Source organism: Bombina bombina, chromosome 4, assembly GCF_027579735.1.
Source record: "Bombina bombina isolate aBomBom1 chromosome 4, aBomBom1.pri, whole genome shotgun sequence".
NCBI classification, from domain to species: Eukaryota; Metazoa; Chordata; class Amphibia; order Anura; family Bombinatoridae; genus Bombina; species Bombina bombina.
Genome location: NC_069502.1, coordinates 890,831,437 through 890,858,717, shown reverse-complemented (window position 1 = coordinate 890,858,717; position 27,281 = coordinate 890,831,437). Strand labels below are relative to the sequence as shown.

At 37.6% G+C, this 27,281-nt stretch overlaps 1 protein-coding gene across 1 annotated transcript in view; it reads left to right on the top strand.

Annotated features, from left to right (window-relative positions):
- The window catches only part of SYNE1 (spectrin repeat containing nuclear envelope protein 1), a 780,519-nt gene that overhangs the window by 595,933 nt on the left and 157,305 nt on the right, over positions 1-27,281 (top strand). The window contains 7 exon segments of the mRNA XM_053711805.1: positions 8,329-8,460; positions 9,340-9,536; positions 10,554-10,686; positions 14,697-14,879; positions 17,995-18,144; positions 19,451-19,627; positions 22,834-22,989. Coding sequence (XP_053567780.1) covers positions 8,329-8,460; positions 9,340-9,536; positions 10,554-10,686; positions 14,697-14,879; positions 17,995-18,144; positions 19,451-19,627; positions 22,834-22,989 — 1,128 coding nt within the window.

The following is a 27,281-nucleotide window of genomic DNA, read 5'->3' as shown; positions in this document are numbered from 1 at the left end:
CTTCCTGTTAGGGAGGAGTTATAATCCTATAAGTAATGGATGACCCATGGACTGACTACACTACAGGAGAAATGAATTTATCAGGTAAGCATAAATTATATATTTTTTTTTACACATGGTGCTCTGTGTATAGACAATATGATTTACTATTACACTTTTAATACATTAGCCAAATAGAATCAAATAAAACATTTACTTTGTCTCACACAAGGGACTAATACTTTTTGACTTCGCCCATATGTATAATTCAAGAGCTCTCTTCCAGCTTGAGAGCCATAGGCCAAAATGTATAAGAATGCAGGTGGAAAGGAACCTGGCAGGGAACCTGTCCACCTGTGCTCACAGTTCGCATTGTTGCATTCGCTACTTGAATTTATGATTTCACAAGTAATCACATGTGCAATATCACTGTCTGCTCTTGCTCAACCAAGCCATGTCAATTACCCTGGAATGGTTAGTCTGAGATGTTTTAATTCATCCACCTCCAAGGTTTTATGAGGGTTTAAGACTCCCAAAAAATTTGGGCTTCGTAATTTTCCCCTCATAGTATAACATTTTGTTGTTCTCACCAAATTATGTTTAACACTGTATTAGCTCAGCTTTATACTATGCAACATGCTAAACAGTGAATAATTTGATATCATTTGAGTTCAACTATAGTCGTGTGACAAATTTCATATACTAAAAATACATATTCAGACAGTGCAAGTTTATCAGAGCCGCAGATAATTTATGTGAAGAGCTTCCTCATTCTCAGCTAAACCAGGATTTATTTACTTCTCTGCTTGGCACAAATAGTCTTTTTCCATGTTATTTTACTGAGGGCAATGTACAAGGTGAATGTTTGATCTCCCTTAGCACTTTGTCCTCCAATTAAATTGTTTAAAGCAGGGGTGTCCAAACTTTGCTCTCCAGAGGTTTTGGAACTACATTTCTGATGATGCTCAGCCAGCATTTTATCTAGCTGAGCATCATGGGAAATGTAGTTCCAAAACCTCTGGAGAGCAAAGTTTGGACACCCCTGGTTTAAAGGGATATGAAGTCCAATTTCTTTCATGTAATTAGCAAGAGTCCATGAGCTAGTGACGTATGGGATATACATTCCTACCAGGAGGGGCAAAGTTTCCCAAACCTCAAAATGCCTATAAATACACCCCTCACCACACCCACAATTCAGTTTTACAAACTTTGCCTCCGATGGAGGTGGTGAAGTAAGTTTGTGCTAGATTCTACGTTGATATGCGCTCCGCAGCAAGTTGGAGCCCGGTTTTCCTCTCAGCGTGCAGTGAATGTCAGAGGGGTGTGAGGAGAGTATTGCCTATTTGAATGCAGTGATCTCCTTCTACGGGGTCTATTTCATAGGTTCTCTGTTATCGGTCGTAGAGATTCATCTCTTACCTCCCTTTTCAGATCGACGATATACTCTTATATATACCATTACCTCTGCTGATTCTCGTTTCAGTACTGGTTTGGCTTTCTACAAACATGTAGATGAGTGTCCTGGGGTAAGTAAATCTTATTTTCTGTGACACTCTAAGCTATGGTTGGGCACTTTGTTTATAAAGTTCTAAATATATGTATTCAAACATTTATTTGCCTTGACTCAGAATGTTCAACTTTCCTTATTTTTCAGACAGTCAGTTTCATATTTGGGATAATGCATTTGATTTAATCATTTTTTCTTACCTTCAAAAATTTGACTTTTTTCCCTGTGGGCTGTTAGGCTCGCGGGGGCTGAAAATGCTTCATTTTATTGCGTCATTCTGGGCGCGGACTTTTTTGGCGCAAAAATTATTTTCCGTTTCCGGCGTCATACGTGTCGCCGGAAGTTGCGTCATTTTTTTGACGTTATTTTGCGCCAAAAAATGTCGGCGTTCCGGATGTGGCGTCATTTTTGGTGCCAAAAAGCATTTAGGCGCCAAATAATGTGGGCGTCTTATTTGGCGCTAAAAAATATGGGCGTCGCTTTTGTCTCCACATTATTTAAGTCTCATTTTTCATTGCTTCTGGTTGCTAGAAGCTTGTTCTTTTGCATTTTTTCCCATTCCTGAAACTGTCATTTAAGGAATTTGATCAATTTTGCTTTATATGTTGTTGTTTTTTTCTCTTACATATTGCAAGATGTCTCACGTTGCATCTGAGTCAGAAGATACTACAGGAAAATCGCTGTCTAGTGCTGGATCTACCAAAGCTAAGTGTATCTGCTGTAAACTTTTGGTAGCTATTCCTCCAGCTGTTGTTTGTATTGATTGTCATGACAAACTTGTTAAAGCAGATAATATTTCCTTTAGTAAAGTACCATTGCCTGTTGCAGTTCCTTCAACATCTAAGGTGCAGAATGTTCCTGATAACATAAGAGATTTTGTTTCTGAATCCATAAAGAAGGCTATGTCTGTTATTTCTCCTTCTAGTAAACGTAAAAAATCTTTTAAAACTTCTCTCCCTACAGATGAATTTTTAAATGAACATCATCATTCTGATTCTGATGACTCTTCTGGTTCAGAGGATTCTGTTTCAGAGGTTGATGCTGATAAATCTTCATATTTATTTAAAATGGAATTTATTCGTTCTTTACTTAAAGAAGTTCTAATTGCTTTAGAAATAGAGGATTCTGGTCCTCTTGATACTAATTCTAAACGTTTGGATAAGGTATTTAAATCTCCTGTGGTTATTCCAGAAGTTTTTCCTGTTCCTAATGCTATTTCTGCAGTAATTTCCAAAGAATGGGATAAATTGGGTAATTCATTTACTCCTTCTAAACGTTTTAAGCAATTATATCCTGTGCCGTCTGACAGATTAGAATTTTGGGACAAAATCCCTAAAGTTGATGGGGCTATTTCTACCCTTGCTAAACGTACTACTATTCCTACGTCAGATGGTACTTCGTTTAAGGATCCTTTAGATAGGAAAATTGAATCCTTTCTAAGAAAAGCTTATCTGTGTTCAGGTAATCTTCTTAGACCTGCTATATCTTTGGCTGATGTTGCTGCAGCTTCAACTTTTTGGTTGGAAACCTTAGCGCAACAAGTAACACATCATGATTCTCATGATATTATTATTCTTCTTCAGCATGCTAATAATTTTATCTGTGATGCCATCTTTGATATTATCAGAGTTGATGTCAGGTTTATGTCTCTAGCTATTTTAGCTAGAAGAGCTTTATGGCTTAAGACTTAGAATGCTGATATGGCTTCTAAATCAACTCTACTTTCCATTTCTTTCCAGGGTAACAAATTATTTGGTTCTCAGTTGGATTCTATTATTTCAACTGTTACTGGTGGGAAAGGAACCTTTTTACCACAGGATAAAAAATCTAAGGGTAAAAACAGAGCTAATAATCGTTTTCGTTCCTTTCGTTTCAACAAAGAACAAAAACCTGATCCTTCATCCTCAGGAGCAGTTTCAGTTTGGAAACCATCTCCAATCTGGAATAAATCCAAGCCAGCCAGAAAGGCAAAGCCTGCTTCTAAGTCCACATGAAGGTGCGGCCCTCATTCCAGCTCAGCTGGTAGGGGGCAGGTTACGTTTTTTCAAAGAAATTTGGATCAATTCTGTTCACAATCTTTGGATTCAGAACATTGTTTCAGAAGGGTACAGAATTGGTTTCAAGATGAGACCTCCTGCAAAGAGATTTTTTCTTTCCCGTGTCCCAGTAAATCCAGTAAAAGCTCAAGCATTTCTGAATTGTGTTTCAGATCTAGAGTTGACTGGAGTAATTATGCCAGTTCCAGTTCAGGAACAGGGGATGGGGTTTTATTCAAATCTCTTCATTGTATCAAAGAAGGAGAATTCCTTCAGACCAGTTCTGGATCTAAAAATATTGAATCGTTATGTAAGGATACCAACGTTCAAGATGGTAACTGTAAGGACTATCTTGCCTTTTGTTCAGCAAGGGAATTATATGTCCACAATAGATTTACAGGATGCATATCTGCATATTCCGATTCATCCGGATCATTATCGGTTCCTGAGATTCTCTTTTCTGGACAAGCATTACCAGTTTGTGGCTCTGCCGTTTGGCCTTGCTACAGCTCCAAGAATTTTTACAAAGGTTCTCGGTGCCCTTCTGTCTGTAATCAGAGGACAGGGTATTGTGGTATTTCCTTATTTGGACGATATCTTGGTACTTGCTCAGTCTTTACATTTAGCAGAATTTCATACAAATCGACTTGTGTTGTTTCTTCAAGATCATGGTTGGAGGATCAATTTACCAAAAAGTTCATTGATTCCTCAGACAAGGGTAACCTTTCTGGGTTTCCAAATAGATTCAGTGTCCATGACTCTGTCTTTAACAGACAAGAGGCGTCTAAAACTGATGGCAGCTTGTCGAAACCTTCAGTCACAATCATTCCCTTCGGTAGCCTTATGCATGGAAATTCTAGGTCTTATGACTGCTGCATCGGACGCGATCCCCTTTGCTCATTTTCACATGCGACCTCTTCAGCTTTGTATGCTGAATCAATGGTGCAAGGATTACACAAAGATATCTCAATTAATATCTTTAAAACCGATTGTTCGACACTCTCTAACGTGGTGGACAGATCACCATCGTTTAATTCAGGGGGCTTCTTTTGTGCTTCCGACCTGGACTGTAATTTCAACAGATGCAAGTCTCACAGGTTGGGGAGCTGTGTGGGGATCTCTGACGGCACAAGGAGTTTGGGAATCTCAGGAGGTGAGATTACCGATCAATATTTTGGAACTCCGTGCAATTTTCAGAGCTCTTCAGTTTTGGCCTCTTCTGAAGAGAGAATCGTTCATTTGTTTTCAGACAGACAATGTCACAACTGTGGCATACATCAATCATCAAGGAGGAACTCACAGTCCTCTGGCTATGAAAGAAGTATCTCGAATTTTGGTTTGGGCGGAATCCAGCTCCTGTCTAATCTCTGCGGTTCATATCCCAGGTGTAGACAATTGGGAAGCGGATTATCTCAGTCGCCAAACGTTGCATCCGGGCGAATGGTCTCTTCACCCAGAGGTGTTTCTTCAGATCGTTCAAATGTGGGAACTTCCAGAAATAGATTTGATGGCGTCCCATCTAAACAAGAAACTTCCCAGGTATCTGTCCAGATCCCGGGATCCTCAGGTGGAGGCAGTGGATGCATTATCACTTCCTTGGAAGTATCATCCTGCCTATATCTTTCCGCCTCTAGTTCTTCTTCCAAGAGTAATCTCCAAGATTCTGAAGGAATGCTCGTTTGTTCTGCTGGTAGCTCCGGCATGGCCTCACAGGTTTTGGTATGCGGATCTTGTCCGGATGGCCTCTTGCCAACCGTGGACTCTTCCGTTAAGACCAGACCTTCTGTCACAAGGTCCTTTTTTCCATCAGGATCTGAAATCCTTAAATTTAAAGGTATGGAGATTGAACGCTTGATTCTTCGTCAAAGAGGTTTCTCTGACGCTGTGATTAATACTATGTTACAGGCTCGTATATCTGTATCTAGAGAGATATATTATAGAGTCTGGAAGACTTATATTTCTTGGTGTATTTCTCATCATTTTTCTTGGCATTCTTTTAGAATTCCGAGAATTTTACAGTTTCTTCAGGTTGGTTTAGATAAAGGTTTGTCCGCAAGTTCCTTGAAAGGACAAATCTCTGCTCTTTCTGTTCTTTTTCACAGAAAGATTGCTATTCTTCCTGATATTCATTGTTTTGTACAAGCTTTGGTTCGTATAAAACCTGTCATTAAGTCAATTTCTCCTCCTTGGAGTTTGAATTTGGTTCTGGGGGCTCTTCAAGCTCCTCCGTTTGAACCTATGCATTCATTGGACATTAAATTACTTTCTTGGAAAGTTTTGTTCCTTTTGGCCATCTCTTCTGCCAGAAGAGTTTCTGAATTATCTGCTCTTTCTTGTGAGTCTCCTTTTCTGATTTTTCATCAGGATAAGGCGGTGTTGCGAACTTCTTTTGAATTTTTACCTAAAGTTGTGAATTCCAACAACATTAGTAGAGAAATTGTGGTTCCTTCATTATGTCCTAATCCTAAGAATTCTAAGGAGAAATCGTTGCATTCTTTGGATGTTGTTAGAGCTTTGAAATATTATGTTGAAGCTACTAAATCTTTCAGAAAGACTTCTAGTCTATTTGTTATCTTTTCCGGTTCTAGAAAAGGCCAGAAAGCTTCTGCCATTTCTTTGGCATCTTGGTTGAAATCTTTAATTCATCTTGCCTATGTTGAGTCGGGTAAAACTCCGCCTCAGAGAATTACAGCTCATTCTACTAGGTCAGTTTCTACTTCCTGGGCGTTTAGGAATGAAGCTTCGGTTGATCAGATTTGCAAAGCAGCAACTTGGTCCTCTTTGCATACTTTTACTAAATTCTACCATTTTGATGTATTTTCTTCTTCTGAAGCAGTTTTTGGTAGAAAAGTACTTCAGGCAGCGGTTTCAGTTTGAATCTTCTGCTTATGTTTTTAGTTAAACTTTATTTTGGGTGTGGATTATTTTCAGCAGGAATTGGCTGTCTTTATTTTATCCCTCCCTCTCTAGTGACTCTTGTGTGGAAAGATCCACATCTTGGGTAATCATTATCCCATACGTCACTAGCTCATGGACTCTTGCTAATTACATGAAAGAAAACATAATTTATGTAAGAACTTACCTGATAAATTCATTTCTTTCATATTAGCAAGAGTCCATGAGGCCCGCCCTTTTTTGTGGTGGTTATGATTTTGTATAAAGCACAATTATTCCAATTCCTTATTTTATATGCTTTCGCACTTTTTTATCACCCCACTTCTTGGCTATTCGTTAAACTGAATTGTGGGTGTGGTGAGGGGTGTATTTATAGGCATTTTGAGGTTTGGGAAACTTTGCCCCTCCTGGTAGGAATGTATATCCCATACGTCACTAGCTCATGGACTCTTGCTAATATGAAAGAAATTAATTTATCAGGTAAGTTCTTACATAAATTATGTTTTTTTTGTGATTAAGAGAGGGCATGCAAGTTTCTAATTTATTTCTATTATCAAATTTGTTTTCTTCTCATGGTATACTTTGTTAAAGAGATAACTAGTTATGTGTCTGTGGTACTATATGGTAGAAAATAGTGCTGCCATCTAGTTCTCTTGAAAATGGTTAACATTCTTTAAAAACTGCTGTCATATAGTACTTCAGAAACATGCACACTCCTGAGCCCACCTACCTGCTTTTCAACAAAGTATATCAAGAGGACAAATTAAATTTAATAATAAAAGTAAATTGGAAAGTTTTGTAAATTATACACTCTGAATCATGAAAGGTTTTAATGTCCTTTTAAGTAGCATATATATATTGTAGCCGGTGGCCTAGCACTCCTTCCACATCAATGTTGCCAATGCCTGGGTGCTATCCTCAAGTGGTATGTATAGAGTAGTGGTAGAGATGGATGGCACTCACAGGACTTGAATCAATAAGTAACTTTTATTATGCTGATTACATTAAATACAGTGTCAATGTTTCGGCCCTTTCTAAGGCCTTCCTCAAGACAAATTCATAGTCTTAAATCGTGCGGAATGCACTGTCAGCGACGTACTCCCAGACTATACTTTCTACTCTGGGTGTACGTCGCTGACAGTGCATTCCGCACGATTTAAGACTATGAATTTGTCTTGAGGAAGGCCTTAGAAAGGGCCGAAACGTCGACACTGTATTTAATGTAATCAGCATAATAAAAGTTACTTATTGATTCAAGTCCTGTGAGTGCCCTCCATCTCTACCACTACTCTCTCTCTCTCTTGCAATTTTTAGTAGCAACTTTCTAATTTACTCCTATTATCAATTTTTATTCGTTCTCTTGGTATTGTTATTTGAAAAAGCAGGAATGTAAGCTAATATGAGTAAAATAGAAAATTGCATGCTCTATCTGAATCGTGAAAGAAAAAAATTGGGTTTCATATCCCTTTAAAAATAACATGAACAGGCAAAATTAAACATACTAAATTAAACAAACATTTGAAAAATTATTTTTAAAGTTACACTGAAAAAACAAACAAATAGGAATTCAATGTTTTTAAACAGTTCATACTGCGGCATTTATACTTATAGGTTAATAGTAGCTGATCGCACAACTGTATTGGTCGACAGGGACATACCTCCACAAGTATAAAAAGTTTGATTAGTTAACACAGGAACATCTTTTTTTTAGAAATATTTGACTCATTTAAAATACCATAACTTGTTTGTAATAAAAAAAAACGTATATCGTCATGTCTTCTAACCATGGTTACCGATTATAGTTTGTTTTGTGGTTATTTGTCAACCATTTATTTGTTATAGTTTCATTTTTAAGTTTTGCACATTCAGATATTTACAGCGTTTGTCTTTCCTTTTTCAAAATGTCTTTAGACTTGGATGTTTTTGGAAATGGAGTATCGAGAATTAAGCAGACAACTGGAATCTGTTGAGAGCAACATACCTGTGGTTGGACTGGTGGAAGAATCGGAAGATAGACTTACAGAGAGGATTACACTGTATCAGGTATTTTGCCACCAGCCTTAGCCTTAAGTCCATTTAACCTTTAAACTCTATACGAGATTTAGCAATAGTCTTTAAAACTAAAATATAACACTCAACAATTTCTATTCCATTTTTCCAGTTCATGCTAATATCTCAGTACTAACTCAATCATTGCAGTTTTATATTCACAATGGTTAATATTTCTTCTCCAATCAACATGTTCCACCTCGGTTCCAAATACTGTGTACCATTGTTTCTCAACCGCGGTCCTCAAGTACCCCCAACAAGCCTGGTTTTCATTATAGCCGCACCAGTGCACAGGTGAAGTAATCCGCCTATTGGTGAGAGCAGGTTAGTAACCATGGTGTTATTGATCAGCTGATTACTCCACCTGTGCACTTGTTCAGCTATAATGAAAACCTGGCCTGTTGGGGATACTTGAGGACCACGGTTGAGAAACACTGCTGTTTACTACTGTATTCTGTGAATATTTCCTCCCATTAAAAGGATATTAAAGTCAAAACTAAATGTTCATGATTCCGATTCCGAGCATGCAATTTTAAATAACTTTCAAATTTTCTTCTACAGTCAAATTTGCTTTGTTATCTTTGTATCCTTTGTTGAAGAAGAGTAAAGATAGGTAGGCTAATGCCCAATGAAAAAAGACAGATGCAGTCTCCTGAGCTCACCTGGAATTACTCTTTAACAAGGGATACCAAGAGAACTAAGCAAAACTGGTAATAGAATTCAAGTGAAAAGGTTTCAAATTTCATTCTTCATCCATTCCATTTAAGTTTAGTTTTGACTATACTTTTCCTTTAACATGCTTCTTTGACCTTTCATTTATCAATCTGATTATTTGTCTTCTTGTTTAATCTCTTCTCCATGACTTCCCTCCAGTGCTTTAAATCAAGATTAACAGAGCACCAGCCCAGACTCTACCAGGTTTTGGAAGATGGCAAAAAACTCCTGATGTCGGTCAGCTGCTCAGAATTGGAAGGACACTTGAGTCAGCTTGGAGAGCAGTGGCTGAACAATACAAATAAAGTTACTAAGGAGATGAGTAGACTGGAGAACATACTCAAACTGTGGACACGGTACATGAATGTTGTAGTCTCTCTCACACATGCACACTAAATAAATAGGAACTATAGCACAACTTGATAATATTCACTAAATAACTGTATCTTGCTAGAGAAGAACAATATAGGAATCAATGTCCTACAGCAGTATTGGGCAACTTCCTGATACATGGAGGCTTCAGGTCAATATTTTAGAAGCATTAAATGGACATGAAACCCAAAATGTTTCTTTCATGATTTAGGTAGAACATACAATGTTAAATAACTTTACAGTTTACTTCTATTATCAAATTTGCTTCAGTTTCTTGGTATCATTTGTTGAAGGAGCAACAATGCACTACTGGTTTCTAACGGAACACATGGGTGAGCCAATGACAAATCGGTATATATATGCAGCCACCAATCAGCAGCTAGAACCTAGGTTCTTTGCTGCTCCTGAGCTTTCCTAGATAAACATTTCAGCAAAGGATAACAAGAGAAGGAAGAAAATTCAATAATAGAAGTAAATTGGAAAGTTGTTCTTTGAAGGGCTGCATATAAATGTATGATTATTAAATACAAAAATAATAATATGCTTCCTAAAAATGTTGTGATGTTGAATTTAAGTAATGTTGCAGGATACTCTCTATGTTCTGTTCTCCTATTTAGAGGGTTCTTTTTAGTTTTTACCACCCCAAAGCACACACTTTTATTTCTGCCTTTTCCTGGGGCCACAACAACTATGGCACACAATCTTAGTTCTGCTTTTTTCTTGGGGCCACAATGACTAGTGCAGAGGGCTGCATGAGGCCCTTGGACCATCAGTTGGCCATCCTTGTGCTACAGAGTTGTAGGCTATAAAAAATAATAATATAGTAACTCAGGTACCAGAAGATATATTTCAACTCTGTAAAGCCATATCATCGTAATAGAATACTTCTCTTAATTTTGTGAAACATTAGTTTACTTACATAATTTTAATGTAACGGGTAAATATTTACTTTATTCTACATTTCTATAATGTGTGTTTTTTTAATTGATTTGGATTTCTAGGTATAAGAATGAATCTGCAGAACTTGTTCATTGGTTGCGATCTGCAATGGACCGACTTGATTTCTGGACTCAGCAATCTGTAACTGTCCCTCAAGAGTTAGAGACAGTCCGTGACCACCTTAATGCTTTCCTGGTATGTAACTTTAATATGTTAAATGCATTTTTATATATGCCTAAGATATATCGGTAGTTAAGCGCTGCATTACAAAAGATCAGTATACAAAAATAAGGGCTAGATTACTAATAAGCGATATTTGGACTCCACTGTGTAATACCAGCGCACGCTAATGTGCGCTGGTATTACAAGTTGACAGCAATGCGAACACAAGCTCGCGTTTGTATTGCTGGGAAGCATTGCGCTCACAAGAACGCTCTTCCATAGGCTCCAACAGGAGCCTCGTTCTGATGCCGTCAGAGACGGTATAGAACATAAGCACAGTGAGGGGGTAAGTCACGCAATGATTGCAGCATTTTTAAATATATATATATATATATTTGTGTGTTAATATGTGTATATACACATATTAACACATAAATATATATATGTATATAAGTATATATATATATATATATATTTACTGGGAACACACAGTTCCCATATACCGCAATGTAAAGGCACTTTTTAGTGCTGTTTTTATTTTTTCTAAAATCCTACACCCGCCAACTTTAAAGCCACAAAAATGCTAATTTTTTTTTTAAAATAAAAAACTAATAATGCCCTTTATCTAATCTCTGGTTAATTTTCTGAGCGCTAATTGCTACCGCGAGCTTGTAATGGCTGGTTATTTATTGCACACCTGCAAACAGACAAATTTAGCGCTCCACTTGTAATCTTGCCTTAAATGTTTTCAGAAAATTGACATTTGCATTGTTTTGCCATCTTGGAGCAGACTTCCTCTGTCTCATTTGCTGTGACCAGCTAGCGAGAGATATTCATAAGCTCCTGCACTAATTGAACACTCATTGCATTTTATTTTTACTATGCAAATTTAAAAATTATATGAGGAATTACATTTTTGGTTCAATTTACATTTTTTATGATTGGGCAATAAAAAAAAAAAAAAAGAACCATGCAAGTAATTGTATTTACTCACTAGTGACTTAAAGGGACATTAATCACTTCTTACTTTTTGTGTAAAAAGTGTGCTTTATCCCATGCTTCCTAGAGGGCCCAAAAAGTAGACATGTGCATTCGAATCCTTCAATAGGATCCGAATGTGGAAGAAGGCTGCTCTTGACATTCGGCAATTTTCAGCTGGATTTATTCTTGTGAAAGTTCAACACACCAAGATATGGATTTGCACAGATCTGAGTGTGTTGGACTTTCACAAGAAAAAATCTGGCTCCAAAAAGTGCCGAATGCCACAGTTCTTCCTCATTCGGATCCTAACAAAGGACCTGATTGCACTTATCTACCAAAAAACAAAATTTGTGACCTAGGTTTTCAAAATGTTGCAAATTGCCTAAATCAGCTATTTGATTTGCAGCAACTGCAGGTTGAACAATTTGCTAGGGAGTATAGGGCCAGGTTACTGAGTGGAGCGCAAAATATCGCTTACACAAGCACGATATTTGCGTTCCACTCAGTAATACCAGCACAAGCAAATGTGCGCTGGTATTACAAGTTAGCCCCAATTTTTCCCATTGCAGGGATGCTTTGCGCTCACAAGAGCGCGCTTCCATAGGCTTCAATAGGAACCTCGTTCTCATGCTGTGAGACACAGCAGAGAACATAGCGCAGCGAAGGGGGTAACTTGTGCAGCGATGGGCAGCAAAGTTTAAATATATATGAATATGTACAGGTGAAACTCGAAAAATTTGAATATCGTGCAAAAGTTCATTTATTTCACTAATGCAACTTAAAAGGTGAAACTAATATATGAGAGAGACTCATTACATGCAAAGCAAGATAGTTCATAATTGTGATGATTATGGCTTACAGCTCATGAAAACCCCAAATCCACAATCTCAGAAAATTAGAATATTACATGCAATCAATAAAACAAGGATTGTACATAGAAAAATATCGGACCTCTGAAAAGTATAAGCATGCATGCATACTGTATGTACCCAGTACTTGGTTTGGGCCCCTTTTGCAGCAATTACTGCCTCAATGCGACGTGGCATGGAAGCTATCAGCCTGTGGCACTGCTGAGGTGTTATGGAAGACCAGGATGCTTCAATAGCGGCCTTCAGCTCTTCTGCACTGTTCGGTCTCATGTCTCTCATCTTTCTCTTGGCAATGCCCCATAGATTCTCTATGGGGTTCAGGTCAGGCGAGTTTGCTGGCTAATCAAGCACAGTAATCCCACGGTCATTGAACCAGGTTTTGGTGCTTTTGGCAGTATGGGCAGGTGCCAAGTCCTGCTGGAAAATGAAGTCAGCATCCCCATAGAGCTCGTCTGCGGAAGGAAGCATGAAGTAGCTCCAAAATCTCCTGGTAGATGGCTGTGTTGACCCTGGACTTAATGAAGCACAGTGTACCAACACCAGTAGGTGACATGGTTTTCCAAATCAACACAGACTGTGGAAACTTCACACTGGACTTCAAGCATCTTGCAGTGTGTGCCTCTCCATTCTTCCTCCATACTCTGGGTCCTTGGTTTCCAAATGAGATGCAAAATTTGCTCTCATCAGAAAAGAGGACTTTGGACCACTGAGCAACAGACCAGGTCTGTTTTTCTTTAGCCCAGGTAAGACGCTTCTGACGTTGTTTGTTGTTCAGGAGTGGCTTGACAAGAGGAATACCACATTTGAAGCCCATGTCCAGGATCCATCTGTGTGTGGTGGCTCTTGATGCACTGACTCCAGCCTCAGTCCACTCCTTGTGAAAGTCCCCAACACTTTTGAATGGCCTTTTCCTGACAATCCTCTCCAGGCTGCGGTCATCCCTGCTGTTTGTGCACTTTTTTCTTCCACACTTTTCCCTTCCACATAACTTTCTATTAATGTGCTTTGAAACAGCACTTTGGAAACATCCAACTTCTTTTGCAATTACCTTTTGAGGCTTTCCCTCCTTATGGAGGGTGTCAATGATGCTTTTCTGCACAACTGCCAGGTCAGCAGTCTTTCCCATGATTGTGATTCCTTCTGAACCAGACTGAGAGACCATTTAAAGGCTCAGGAACCCTTTGCATGTGTTATGGCTTAATTAGCTGATTAGAGTGGGACACTTTGAGCCTAGAATATTGCACCTTTTCACAATATTCTAATTTTCTGATATTGTGGATTTGGGGTTTTCATGAGCTGTAAGCCATAATCATCACAATTATGACAAATCACGGCTTGAACTATCTTGCTTTGCATGTAATGAGTCTATCTCATATAATAGTTTCACCTTTTAAGTTGCATTAGTGAAATAAATGAACTTTTGCACGATATTCTAATTTTTCGAGTTTCACCTGTACATATTTATTTATGTAAGTATATACATATATATTTACACGGAACACACAGTTCCCATAGACTTCAATGTGCTGTTTTTTTTTCCCACCCAACATGCCGTCACTTTAAAGGCTGTGACACACTGCAAGCGGAGTGGCGCACAGCGTGTACATGCGGCTGTGCGCGCTCAGTGTGTCCTGCCTTTTCATCTCTGAGCACTCTGCTGCATCAGGTCACGTAGCTGAGTGCTCAGAGATGAAATATCTGAACTTCAGAAGCGATGCGTCGCAAAGTGATGCAACGCGAAGCAACTGCTTCGCCTCATGCCTCATCGATTGCAGTGTGTCACAGCTTTAAGCCCTAAAAACGGGTTTGGCCAGTAATTTTATAAAAAAAAAAATGCTTTTTTTTATAAATAAAAACAAACACTACACTTACTTATGGGGGCAATTGGGGGACATTAAAAAGAAAATAATTTTCGGAGCGCTAATTGCTACTGCAAGCTCGTGGTAGCAATAACCAGCGGCTTGTAATAGCTGGTTATTAATCGTGCACTTGTAAAATAAATCTGCCTGTTTAGGGGGGCACAATAAGTGAGATAATCTAGCCCATAATGTGCTATTTCACACTTTTTGCTATTGTGCTATTTCATACATATTTTACCCTTGTTTGTTATAATACTGTGTTTTATATTCTTTTTTATGAGATAATCTTTCTCAGGATATGTTGATATGTTTTTTTTATTATTATTATTAACAGGAGTTCTCTAAAGAGGTTGATGCAAAATCATCACTGAAGTCTTCAGTACTAAGCACTGGAAATCAGCTGCTTCGTCTAAAAAAAGTGGACACTGCTGCACTCCGTTCGGAGCTGGCAAAAGTTGATAACCAATGGACAGATCTCTTGACGCACATCCCTGTGGTACAAGAGAAACTGCATCAGGTAGGTTAGAATGCTGTGCTCTGTAATAACCTTGGTTGCTTAAAGGGATCATGCAATTAAACTTGCATGATTCAGATAGAACATGTCATTTTGAGACACTTTTAAATTCACTTCTATTTACAAATGTGCTTTGTTCTCTTGGTATCACTTGTTGAAAAAGAATATGCACATATCCTACACTAGTGGGAGTTAGCTGCTGATTGGTGCCTGAACTCATTTGTCTCTTGTGATTGGTGAACTAGATATGTTCAGCTATCTACCAGTAGTACAATGCTGTTCCTTCAGCAAAGGATAACAAGAGAATTAAGAAAATTTGATAATTGAAGTAAATTGGAAAGTAGTTTAAAATTATATGTTCTATATGAATCATGAAAGCAAATTTTGGGCTTTCCTGACCCTTTAACCCCTTAACGACCAACGACGTATGGGGTACGTCCTGCAAAAAAATGCAGTTAATGACCAAGGACGTACCCCATACGTCGTTGGTCTTTGCCTCAATATTGAGCCATCCTGCAATAACTGTTTTTAGCCATCCGATGCAGAGAGAGCCACTCTCTCTGCATCGGATGGCTATCGATGGCCGTTATGGTTGGTGGGTGGGAGCTCATCCAGGAAGGCGGGTGGGCAGTCATTGGTGGAGGAGGGATCTTGTGCGGGCGCGTGCACGTGAGATCTATGAAAACAGCATCAATATGCTGTAGATCTGGAGGGTGGGAGAGAGGACTGGGGAGGGTGGGATTTTAAAATGAAGGCATCTGGGAGAGGGTGGGGGGTTGGATGTTGAGGGGGGGCAGCTACACTACAGAAATAAAGAAAATATTTAATAAAATAAAAAAATGAAAATACATTATTATTTTTCAAACTGGGTACTGGCAGACAGCTGCCAGTACCCAATATGGTGCACAATAAAGGCAGAGGGGGGGGGGGGGGGGTTAAAGAGCTGTTTGGGGGGGGATCAGGGAGGTTGGGGGCTAAGGGGGGTCCTACACAGCAGAAGAATATTTTTTTTTTTTTTTTTTTTTAAAACATAAAACCCCCCCAAAAAACTTTTATTTTAGTACTGGCAGACTTTCTGCCAGTACTTAAGATGGCGGGGACAATTGTGGGGTGGGGGAGGGAAGGGAGCTGTTTGGGAGGGATCAGGGGGTGGGATGTGTCAGGTGGGAGGCTGATCTCTACACTAAAGCTAAAATTAACCCTGCAAGCTCCCTACAAGCTACGTGTGATGCGCAGCGGCATTTAGCGACCTTCTAACTACCAAAAAGCAACGCCAAAGACATATATGTCTGCTATTTCTGAACAAAGGGGATCCCAGAGAAGCATTTACAACAATTTGTGCCATAATTGCACAAGCTGTTTGTAAATAATTTCAGTGAGAAACCTAAAATTGTGAAATATTTAAAGTTTTTTTTAATTTGATCGCATTTGGCGGTGAAATGGTGGCATGAAATATACCAAAATGGGCCTAGATCAATACTTGGGGTTGTTTACTACACTACACTAAAGCTAAAATTAACCCTACAAGCTCCCTACATACTCCCTAATTAACCCCTTCACTGCTGCGCATAATACACGTGTGGTGCGCAGTGGCATGAAATATACCAAAATGGGCCTAGATCAATACTTTGGGTTGTCTTCTAAAAATATATATATATATACATGTTAAAGGATATTCAGGGATTCCTGACAGATATCAGGGTCCCAATGTAACTAGCGCTAATTTTGAAAAAAAGTGGTTTGGAAATAGCAAAGTGCTACTTTTATTTAGTGCCCTATAACTTGCAAAAAAAGCAAAGAACATGTAAACATTGGGTATTTCTAAACTCAGGACAAAATTTAGAAACTATTTAGCATGGGTGTTTTTTGGTGGTTGTAGATGTGCAACAGATTTTGGGGGTCAAAGTTTGAAAAAATTGTTTTTTTTTCCATTTTTTCCTCATATTTTATAATTTTTTTAATAGTAAATTATAAGATATGATGAAAATAATGGTATCTTTAGAAAGTCCATTTAATGGCGAGAAAAACGGTATATAATATGTGTGGGTACAGTAAATGAGTAAGAGGAAAATTACAGCTAAACACAAACACCGCAGAAATGTAAAAATAGCCTTGGTCCCAAAGGTCAACAAATGGAAAAGTGCTCTGGTCACTAAGGGGTTAATTTATGGATAGAGAAGATATGGACCCCTGTTTGCCTTTATTTTGAAGGTGACACTATTTAAACCTATATTTTTCCACTTCTGATGATGTTTGGTTTAAAGTTAAGCAACTTTCTAATTTACTCCTATTAATTTTTCTTTATTCTCTAGGTATCTTTATTTGAAAAAGCAGGAATGTAAGCTTAGGAACGGCCCATTTTTTGTTTAGACACCAATCAGCAAGCGCTACCCAAGTGCTGAACCAAAAATGGGCCGGCCCCTAAGCTTACATTCTTGTTTTTTCAAATAAAGAAACCAAGAGAATGAAGAAAAAGTGATAATAGGAGTAAATTAGAAAGTTGCTTAAAATTGCATGTTCTATCTGAATCATGAAAGTTTAATTTTGGCCAGACTATCCCTTTAAACATCACTTGTTTTGTGTAAACATTGTGTTTGTCTAATGCTTCCTAGAGAAACCAAAAAGCAAATCTGTAAACTGCAAATGATGCAAATCAAATAGCTGGTTTAGGCGATTTGCAGCATTTGGAAAACCTAGGTTACAGATATTTGCTTCTTGGCCTCCCTAGGTCATATGAGACAAAAGCAAGAGGTGTTTAGTGTCCCTTTAAAAGCATGATTATTTTCTAACTAATCTAGAACTTGCTGAACTTATTTTTAAAGGGATATAAAACCCAAACATTTTCTTTTGCTATTCAGACAGGAAATTGTGCTGCCATCTAGTGCTCTTGTAAATGGATAACATTCTTGGAAAACTGCTGCCATATAGTGCTCCAAACACGTGCACACTCCTTAGCGTACCTCCCTGCTTTTCAATAAAAGATAATATAGAAAATTTGATTATAGAAGTAAATGAGAACGTTGTTTATAATTTTTGGTTTCATGTCCCTTTAATTTAAAAGTAATTGTTTTACTTGCAGCTAAAACTATTATTCCATTTATTTATTTTTTCTTGCTAGCTGCAAATGGACAAATTGCCTTCACGCCATGCAATTACAGAACTAATGACCTGGATCTCTCTGATGGAAAATGTAATTAAAGAGGATGAAGAAAATATACGGAATGTAGTTGGATGTGAAGTTATTCAAGAATTTCTTCTAAAATACAAGGTAATGGAAAAAATAGTTTAATTTAAGGATTACAGGACATTGCTTTACAGTAATACTTCCAATGACTAGATTTGACATTAGTTATATTAGAAACTTTACTTAGAGGGAGTTTGATAGTTTTGCTGTTTTCTCTACATTGTCTTGAAGGGTCCAATTGTGTGAGTGCCGTAGGGCCAGAGCACCGATTGGAGAACAGGTCACCTCACAAAAAAAAAAATAGTTTTAAAATGGGCGGCCAGAGTGGGGAATTAGAATTTTATGACTACATTAAAAAGGTTATAGCATATCGTCATTAGAAGACGTTGATGAATGAAAGTACATATACATGATAAGACTAATTGTAGAATTTACCATCACTTTAAAAGTTTCATTAGCAGTAGGTTCAGCCTCTTTTTTTCTGCTGCTTGTCCTGAAGATTCTTCAATCCTCCCTTCCTTGTAATGGACGGCAAGCAATTTTTATTGCTTGATTAGGTTGCTAGTTTTTTCTGTGACATCAGCAGGGTTTGTCGACAGAGTTGGATAAGTCCAAGGACAGTAGTTTTCACTTACCTTAGTACAGCGTCCTACAGGTGTGGAGTAGTATTTTCATAGCTCCCTAGCATAAGCGGTTGGTCATGGCCCAGACAGCGGACAGATGAGTTGATTGTCAGCCATTGCAAATTGGGGCGTAGTCCCCAGCTACGAGCCTGCAGGTGCCTCACTTTGGGTATGCAGCGGGATGAAGATCTCCTATGTGTTGTCCAGGGCTGAGAGTGTTGTAGCCAGGCTCCACTCTGTTAGCAGCTCTGGGCTATGACCATCTGTGCAGGGATTCATTTAGGACCTGATTGCCACCACTACTAATTATTATCCATACATTTAAAGACTTTTGCTCTATGGTCTTGTGTCTGTTCAATAAAATTGGCCCTACGGTGTCTAAACCCGTCTCTGTGTTTGTGTGTTATTATTATTGAGTTAGGTTTAATTATATCAAGTTGTATGTATAGGTGGTCACTGCTTGATGCTAGGGCATTTAACCTCTTATGTAAAAAAATAAATTATGGTATGAGGTTACAGTCCTGCCAAACATTTAAGTTATTTGTAGTTGAAAGTTTTTCATCTGTCAAGTTTTGCTTTTTTGTGTGACCCTTTAGTTATTTATTTTAAATTTAAAAACATTTAGTTGTATTTTGTTTTTCATTTCTGTATGCTGTTTAATTTACTTGTACACCACTAATTAGTATAAAACACCATATTTGCTTAAATAATTGTGCAGTAGATTAAACCAATATGGGTTGTTTTTTTTGTTCTTTTCTTTATTTCAGGGATTTAAGATTGATGTAAACTGCAAGCAACTGACTGTTGACTTTGTGAACCAATCAGTGCTGCAGATAAGCAGCCAGGACGTGGAAAGTAAGAGAAGCGACAAAACTGATTTTGCAGAGAAACTTGGAGCCATGAACAGACGCTGGCAAATCCTACAGGGTCTGATAACAGAGAAGGTAACTAAAGGGCAAAAGGGTGGATCATATATACTAAATGAACATGAAACCCAAAGTTTTTACTTAATTATTCAGATAGAGCACATGATTTTAAACAACTTTCCAATTTACTTATATTATCTAATTTGCATCATTTTTTGGTATCCTTATTTGAACGAGCAGCAATGCACTACTCAGAGCTAGCTGAACAATGACAATAAACATATATGTGCAGCCATCAATCAGCAGCTAGCTCCCAGTAGTTCTTTGATGTACATGGGCCTACCTAGGTATGCTTTTCAACAAAGGATACAAATAGAACAAACCAAATTAGATAATAGAAGCACAATGGAAAGGTGTTTAAAATGACGTGCTCTGTCAGAATCATGAAAGAAACCTTTTAACTATTTATGCAGATTCCTTCTACACACATGCCATCCTTCGTCTAGCTTTGGTATACTGGTAGCATACACTGAGATGGCATTGAGGCTTTGGGCGCCATGTACTAAGAGGCGGGCGGACAGCTTCTTAACTCGCGAAGCTGTCCGCCCGCCTCCGCTACACATGGGCAGTGGATCTATTGATCCGCTTGCCCGTATGTACCATTACACACTCATCGGAGTGTGTAATGCCTGCCCCTTCAATCGCGCGACCAATCACGCGACTGAAGGGGCTGTCAATCACCGAGAGCGAGCGTGCTCTCTGTGATTTTGCTTCGCCACCTAAGAGGTGGCGTAGGCTGTAGGAAGCAGCGGTCTAATGACCGCTGCTTCTTACATTGCGGGAAGCAGGCTCGCATATGCGAACCTGCCCCGCAAAGGCTCCGGAGCAGCTTTCGCTGCTTCGTACATGGAGCCCTTTGTATATTACAAACAAAACATTCAGTTGTGTCTGTTGTACATTTTAAACAAAGAAGCAGGGAAATTGCAGAATAACAGATAGGAGCAAGTGGCGATATGTAAAAAGACCTTACCTTTAACAAATGTGGCGCTTTTTCCAGGTGCCATTTTAACTGGGCATACATTGGGCAAAAATGTAATCCTTTCTTACTCAAAAAAGGATATTGTACGATCTTATAATAATGTAAAAATAGCATCCATGACTTAGATTGTCATAGTGAGACGAATCTCTAATTCCTTTTTTTTTTCTCCCAATTATTGATCAGATTCAGTGACTTCTTCAATTTTTAATTTATAAGCTATTACATACAGACATGTTTCTCAATGGAGGTCTTTTGAATTATCAGTGAATCTATACTACTGACTATAATATTGATTGTTGGTGTTGTCCATCATTAATGGGAAATTGAACTTCAAAATGATCTTTTATACTTAAAGCAATTTAAATGTTTAAACATTATTGTATGAAATTGGTTAAGCAAAACTATATAGAAAACCCTACAACAAAAACACTCTTTAAAAGGTTAATAGTCTGTTTTTTTTTTTTTTCCTTTTCTTACTTTTTTAGATATGACTTGTAAAAACATGTCCTTCTCCACCAATAGGACTGTGGTAGTTGTTTCTATCAACCAATGAGCATTGATACAGCTGTATTAGCTGTGCAAAAAACATGCATTTTGTGCTAATTTAAAATGGGCATAAAAAACGCTCCAACAATGGTTATGTATAAACACTTACCTATAAGAATTTTCCTTTAGCAGAGTTTGAAAAACAACTACACATAAAAGGGTGTTCCTATAAATGATTTTCATATTAGCTTTGGATTGGCTGCAGGTGTGTTCCCAGCTTATCCGGAGCTGATAAAACTCTAATCCAATGGAAGAGCACTTTTTATAGTATATGTTTAGCGCACAGGGGCAGATGTGACTGTCATTTTTAGGTATTGCATAATTTTGATTGCAATGTCTCTTTCAACAACTAGACATTGGAAAGTGTTGTTATTTTTGTAGATCTTTTTGACTACACGGCTAAAAATGTAGTCCAATATTAAAGGGACACTAAACCCAAATTTTGTCTTTCATGATTCAGATAGAGCATGCAATTTTAAGCAACTTTCTAATTTACTCATATTATCAATTTCTCTTCGTTCTCTTGCTATCTTTATTTATAAAGCAGGAATGTGATGCATAGGAGCTGGCCCATTTTTGGTTGAGAACCTGGGTTATGCTTGCTTATTGGTGGGTAAATGTAAGCCTCCAATAAGCAAGCGCTATTCATGGTGCTAAACCTAAAATCGTCTGGCTGCTAAGATTTACATTCCTGCTGTTAAAATAAGGATAGCAAGAGAACAAAGAAAAATTGATAATAGGAGTAAATTACAAAGTTGCTTAAAATTTCATGCTCTATCTGAATCATTAAAGAACAAATTTGGGTTCAGTGTCCCTTTAAACTAAAATGAGTTAATATTAAAAAGGTTCAATGTTTACTGCACAACTTATCATTAAAGCGACAGTAAAGTAAAAATTAAACTTTCATGATTCAGATTGGGCATTTCATTTTAAACAACTTTACAATTTACTTCTGTTATCACATTTGCTTTGTTCTCTTGGTATCTTTTATTGAAGAGTAAAACTAGGTAGGCTCATAAGAGCTCAGGAGTGTGCACGTGTCTTTAGTACTCTATTGCATCAGTGTTTTGCAACATTATTTGTAGCTTTGTTATACAATGTTGCAAAACACTGATGCCATAGAGTACTAAAGACACGTGCACACTCCTGAGCTCTTATGAGCCTACCTAGTTTTGCTCTTCAATAAAAGATACCAAGGGAACAAAGCAAATGTGATAACAGAAGTAAAGTTGTTTAAACTTTACTGCCATAGATTACTAAAGACACTTGCACACTCCTGAGCTATAATGAGCCATATTTTTGCTCTTCAATAAAAGATACCAAGAGAACAAAGCAATTTTGATAACAGAAGTAAATTGGAAAGTTGTTTAAAATTGCATGCTCTATCTGAATCATGAAAGTTTAATTTTGACTTGACTGTACCTTTAAATACATCTATGTTAAATTATGCAATTAATTTGTGCTTTAGATAGCAGAAAATGTTATAATATTACAAAGTATTACACTGCCCCCACCTGGCTACTTCATAATGCTACTTGGCTGGCTACATTTTCTTTGGAGAACACTGATTTCACTAATACATTCATTTTATTTGCACTACAGTTTCTAACCTGTACACATGGAACATTTAAACACAAGACTTCTACACATACAGATACTTTATGTTTTCCAGAAATAATGACTGGAATTTCTATTGCAGATCCAGCTGTTGGAAGGATTGCTAGAATCTTGGACTGACTATGGGAACAACGTCAAAAGCCTGAAATCCTGGTTTGAGAGACAAGAGAAGAAGCTGCAGAAACATCAAAATATAGGTGATCGGGCATCGGTTCAGAATAGCTTAAAGGATTGCCAGGTAAAACTATAGATTTAATATCCCTTAACATTTTCACTTACCTTATTGCACTTGTAATTCATGACGGCTAATTGACCCAATACTGATGTGTTGGAATGCAGGTTTGTTTGTTTTTTGTTTTTCTCTTTTTAACCCCTTAAGACCCGACCATTTTTCAATTTTCTTACCCTTAATGACAATGGCTATTTTTACATTTCTGCAGTGTTTGTGTTTAGCTGTAATTTTCCTCTTACTCATTTACTGTACCCACACATATATACAGTTTTTCTCGTCATTAAATGGACTTTCTAAAGATACCATTATTTTCATCATATCTTATAATTTACTAAAAAAAAAAAGATAAAATATGAGGAAAAAATGGAAAAAAACACACTTTTTCTAACTTTGACCCCCAAAATCTGTTACACATCTACAATCACCAAAAAACACCCATGCTAAATAGTTTCTAAATTTTGTCCTGAGTTTAGAAATACCCAATGTTTACATGTTCTTAGCTTTTTTTGTAAGTTATAGGGCAATAAGTACAAGTAGCACTTTGCTATTTCCAAACCACTTTTTTTCAAAATTAACGCTAGTTACTTTGGAACCCTGATATCTGTCAGGAATATCTGAATATCCCTTGACATGTATATATTTTGTTTTAGAAGACATCCCAAAGTATTGATCTAGGCCCATTTTGGTATATTTCATGCCACCATTTCACCGCCAAATGCGATAAAAAAAAAAAAAAGTTCACTTTTTCACAAATTTTGTCACAAACTTTAGGTTTCCCACTGAAATTATTTACAAACAGCTTCTGCAATTATGGCACAAATGGTTGTAAATGCTTCTCTGGGATCCCCTTTTTCAGAAATAACAGACTTATATGGCTTTGTGGTTGCTTTTTGGTAATTAGAAGGCCGCTAAATGCCACTGCGCACCCCACGTGTTTTATGCCCAGGAGTGAAGGGGTTAATTAGGGAGCTTGTAGGGTTAATTTTAGCTTTAGTGTAGTGTAGTAGACAACCCCAAGTATTGATCTAGGCCCATTTTGGTATATTTTATGCCACCATTTCACCGCCAAATGCGAGCAAATAAAAAAAAAAACTTTACATTTTTCACAATTTTAGGTTTCTCACTGAAATTATTTACAAACAGCTTGTGCAATTATGGCAGAAATTGTTGTAAAAGCTTCTCTGGGATCCCCTTTGTTCAGAAATAGCAGATTTATATGGCTTTGGCGTTGCTTTTTGGTAATTAGAAGGCCGATAAATGATGCTGCGCACCACACGTGAATTATGCCCAGCAGTGAAGGGGTTAAATTAGGTAGCTTGTAGGGAGCTTGCAGGGTTAATTTTAGAGATCAGCCTCCCACCTGACACATCCCACCCCCTGATCCCTCCCAAACAGCTCTCTTCCCTCCCCCACCCCACAATTGTTACCGCCATCTTAAGTACTGGCAGAAAGTCTGCCAGTACTAAATAAAAGAGTTTTTTGTTTTTTTTTTTAAATAAAAATTATAAAATATTTTAGTTGTGATGGACCCCTGCCTTAGCACCAACCTCCCTGATCCCCCCATCCAGCTCTCTAACCCTCTCCCCTACCTAATTACCGCCATCTTGGGTACTGGCAGTACCCAGTTTGGCCCCACAAACCAAACTTATTTTAATTGTATTTATAACTGTTATTTGTGTTTAATTATTTCTGTAGTGTAGCAGCCCCCCCACAATACCCCCACCCCCTCCCCCTCACAGATCCTTTTAAATATTAAAAAAATAAAATAACTTTTTTTCCCCTTACTTTTTCATTGGTGTCAGTGTGGCTAATGTGCGCATGTGCACGTGCACACGCGCCCAAGTGCACGTGCGCATCGCGCACGCGCGCATTGTGCACGCGCGCGCACACGCTCCCTCCTCCCACCGGTCAGAGGCACCATCGGCACCATCACTACCGGTGCAGAGAGGGCCACAGAGTGGCTCTCTCTGCATCGGAGTCTTGTAAAGGGGTATTGCAGGATGCCTCCATATCGAGGCATCACTGCAATACCCTCAGAGCTGCTGGAAGTGATTGTGATCACTTCCAGCACTCTGTTAGACAACTGACGTACCAGGTACGTCCATTGTCATTAACTTATTGTTAATGCATGACGTACCTGGTACGTCAGTTGTCATTAAGGGGTTAAAGGGACACTCAATCAAAATTAAAGTTTTATTATTCATATAGAGCATGCAATTTTAAACAACTTTCTAATTTACTTCCATTAACAAAATGTGCAGAGTCTTTTTATATTTAAACTTTTTGAGTCACCAGCTCCTACTGAGCATGTGCAAGAATAAGTGTGTATGCATTTGTGAATGGCTGATTGCTGTCACATGGTACGTGTATGCATTTGTGATTGGCTGATGGCTGTCACATGGTACAGGGGGAGTGGAAATAGACATAACTTTTAAAATTGTCAGAAAAAAATCTACTACTCATTTGAAGTTCAGACTAAGTTCTATTGCATTGTCTTGTTATCTTGCATTTGTTGATTATGCAAATCTACAGTGTTGACTGGTCCTTTAAGTGATTGTAATGCTTATTATTTTGCTGGCTAGTATATAAAAGTATTATTAAAAACAGGGACACTTTCATTGATTCACTTTTTGTTTGACGCTTCATTTGTTAAATATTTACCATATGGTGATGGTAAACATTGCGCCATTCCTCCACCCGTATCTCATACATTATTTAGCTGATCGTTGACGATTCTGCCTTCAGCCAATCGTTGCGTGCCCCACTTGGCGTCCAGAAGGCAGATTTGTCATCACACAGCTAAATAAAGTGTAAGATGTGACGGAGAAACAGCGCAATGTTTACCATCACTAAATGGTAAATATTTAACAAATCAAGTGTCTTAAAAAATGTTAATCAATGAAACTGCCCCTGATTTTAATAATACTTTTATATACTAGCCAGCAAAATAATAAACATTACAATCACTTAAACCAATGATTTTAATTTACAATTAAAATTTACAATTTTTTTAAACATGTGCAAATACTTCATAGCAACCATAATTAAACATTCTGATTATCAAAATGTTAGTTGTCAAAACAATTCATAGTTCAAAAACTATATTTCCAACTTTTTATTAAGCCAGGAAATGATCATATTTATTAAAGGGAGTGTGTATTTGTAAGAGCCTTTTATATTTACTTCACTGTTATCAAATTTATTTGGTATCCTTTGTTGAAAAGCATATATATGTGATTGGTGGCTATACACATAAGCCTCTTATTATTGGCTCAAAATATGTGTTCAGCTAGGTCCCAGTAGTGCTTTTCTGCTTTGGAACTGACTTTAACTATGCATTTATCCCTTTTGCAGGGGCTAAAGTTTCAAATAGTTACATGCAACAACAGTGCACTAATAAAATACTCTAACACATTTCCACTAAAGTGCAGGTAACAATAAACTTTAATGAATGTAACCCACAACCCTCACTGCATATTTATTTATCTGTTATATTTTACATCCATTTGCTTGTAAGAGATATAGCAAATGCAAAAGGTTTTTACTTTGTGAGAGAGAGAAACAAAGCAAGTCATGTTACTGTTTTCAGAGCCTGTACTTTTTAGTAGTACATTCATTAAAGAGACAGTCTACACCTTAGTCATCTTAAAGTCTTACCTTCGATTAAGCTGCAAATAGCCTCCTGCACCTTTTCTATATCATGCAGCAGAAACAGTAAAAAAAATATTTTACAATGAATATTGTTTCTGGCCAGTTTTGAAGTGGCTGCCAAGCTCAGCCCACTGATGACATCACAATCTGTGCTACATCTAGGCATTCTGCTGAATAGCATTGGCAGTCTGTTGAATTCAACTAGTGAGCCTTTTGTGATTGGATGCCATATGCAGCCCATATCATGATGTCATCAGTGGGCTGAGATTGACAGCCATTTGATAGTAGGCATCAAGGTATATTGTATTTTTTATTCGACATGCATTTTATTGCCTCATTAAACTGAATTTCCCTTAATTCTGTTATATATTGGTATTTTTAACCAGTTCCTAGATATTCTATTATTCTTTTTTTAACAGCTAAACAAGAACTCTCAACTAGCTCTCAGTAGTGGATTACTGTTCTGCAGCTGACTTTAACTCTGTGTTTAATCACTTTCCAGGGCTTAAACTCGCATTAATATACAAGCAATAATGCAATACTAAAATGTTCTAATATTATATATATTTTTTTTTGTACTTTCATATGCCTTTAAGGGATTTATATTGTAGTATTTCACAGTAAGCATGACTACATATTTTAGGAGT